The following is a 1,454-nucleotide window of genomic DNA, read 5'->3' as shown; positions in this document are numbered from 1 at the left end:
CTGCTCTCTATGTGGAAACTTTGAGGAATCAACCGCCCATCTGATGCTGTCATGCAATTTCGCATCTGTTCTCTAGGAAGAGGCGTTAAGTCCACTGAACGCTGAATTCATCACGCCCAACCACTGCTCAGATCTGTTTGCTAACTGGTTATACAGGTATCCTGGTGGCACTCAAAACCAGCAGATTAAAACTGCCTGGATCGCTCTGCCAAAAATCATCTATTGGCACATTTGGTTGGAACGAAACAACAGGATATTTAATGACAAAAAGAGTGACCCTGCAAGGATCTGGATCAAAATCAAAAGTCATCTGAAGGACTGTATGGGAGATCAGTTGGACAGAGAAGGCCTCAGTGATCAAGACGCAGCTTGGGGAAATTCTCTGGGCCTTCAATTCATTGACAAAATCAGGCCCCTCTCTCCCCTAAAGCAATGGCAAATCCGCCTCAATACTGAAGATCTAGATGAATTATGCAAAATAAAGGCAAGAAAAACTCTGTTCTTTGACGGAGCCGCAAAGGGAAATCCCGACAATTCTGGAGCTGGTGGGGTCATTAAAAATGCAGATGGCAGAATCAAATCTAGATATGCCTGGGGAGTGGGCTTCAACTCCAGCATTCAAGCTGAAGCCTTGGCTCTCCTTCAGGGACTCAAGATGCTCACCTATCTGGGCATCAAAGATGCAATCATCTTTGGAGACTCCCAGTCCATAATTAAGCTCATGGTGGATAAAACCACTCCATCATATGTAAGACTAGCAAGACTCCTCAGCAGAATTAGAGTTCTGATTAACACTTTCCAGAATCTGGAGTTCCTGCATGTTAAGAGAGAAAACAATAAAGAAGCCGATGCAGAAGCCAACAAAGTTGTTTCTCCCTCCTGGAACGCTCCTAAGAGATGGAGAGGAAAGCTGGGACCCCATACCTTAAATTAGTCTGTTTAAAATGTTTTATTGTCTTTTAATGAAGCAGTTTGTCTGTATTAGCAGTCTAGGAAAGATAGATAAAGTTGTAAGAACTGCAGCTAGTTAAAAATGAAAGCTCAGTGGAGGGGAAATCAAATGGATTTGGATAGAAGAGAAACCTGATCACTGTGCATCTCTATGTAAACCAAATTATGGCTTTCCAGCCAAGAACTAATACAACAACCTACTCGTTTCTGTCAAAAAAAAAAAGATTTCAAGAACCCTAAATTATTGATCTATAAGAAAAGTGGGTAATTCCAAAAGGACATTCTATTTGAGTTGGTAATTCTTACATAAATATAGGTGATCTTAATACCACAATAAAGTATTCCTCCACATAAATTCATTTAATGCACTTGGGTCTTATTATAGTTGTTGAATGATCTTGGATGCCTTCTAATCTTGATTCCATTTATCCTTGTCTTCCACCCAATTATATTGTGGAATGGAAATAGAACTTAGTAAAACAGTTATGTCTTCTTCTTTCCTT

General features: G+C 40.3%; 1 protein-coding gene across 1 annotated transcript; it reads left to right on the top strand.

Moving 5' to 3' along the window:
- The first annotated feature begins 322 nt into the window (after positions 1-322).
- Positions 323-934, top strand: LOC149138861 (uncharacterized). The gene has a single exon (XM_089450516.1). The coding sequence runs from the start codon at positions 323-325 to the stop codon at positions 932-934; it is 612 nt and encodes a 203-aa protein (XP_089306642.1).
- Positions 935-1,454: the final 520 nt, after the last annotated feature.

The sequence above is a fragment of the Pinus tabuliformis genome, chromosome X (assembly GCF_031772625.1).
Source record: "Pinus tabuliformis cultivar Carrire ecotype Pingquan chromosome X, CPIR1, whole genome shotgun sequence".
Lineage (NCBI taxonomy): Eukaryota > Viridiplantae > Streptophyta > Pinopsida > Pinales > Pinaceae > Pinus > Pinus tabuliformis.
The sequence above is the reverse complement of the archived record's forward strand: the minus strand, read 5'-3'. Positions and strand labels throughout refer to the sequence as shown.

Excerpts from the sequence above, each read along its gene's own strand:
- LOC149138861 (XM_089450516.1), top strand. The coding sequence starts at position 323 with ATGGGAGATCAGTTGGACAGAGAAGGCCTCAGTGATCAAGACGCAGCT.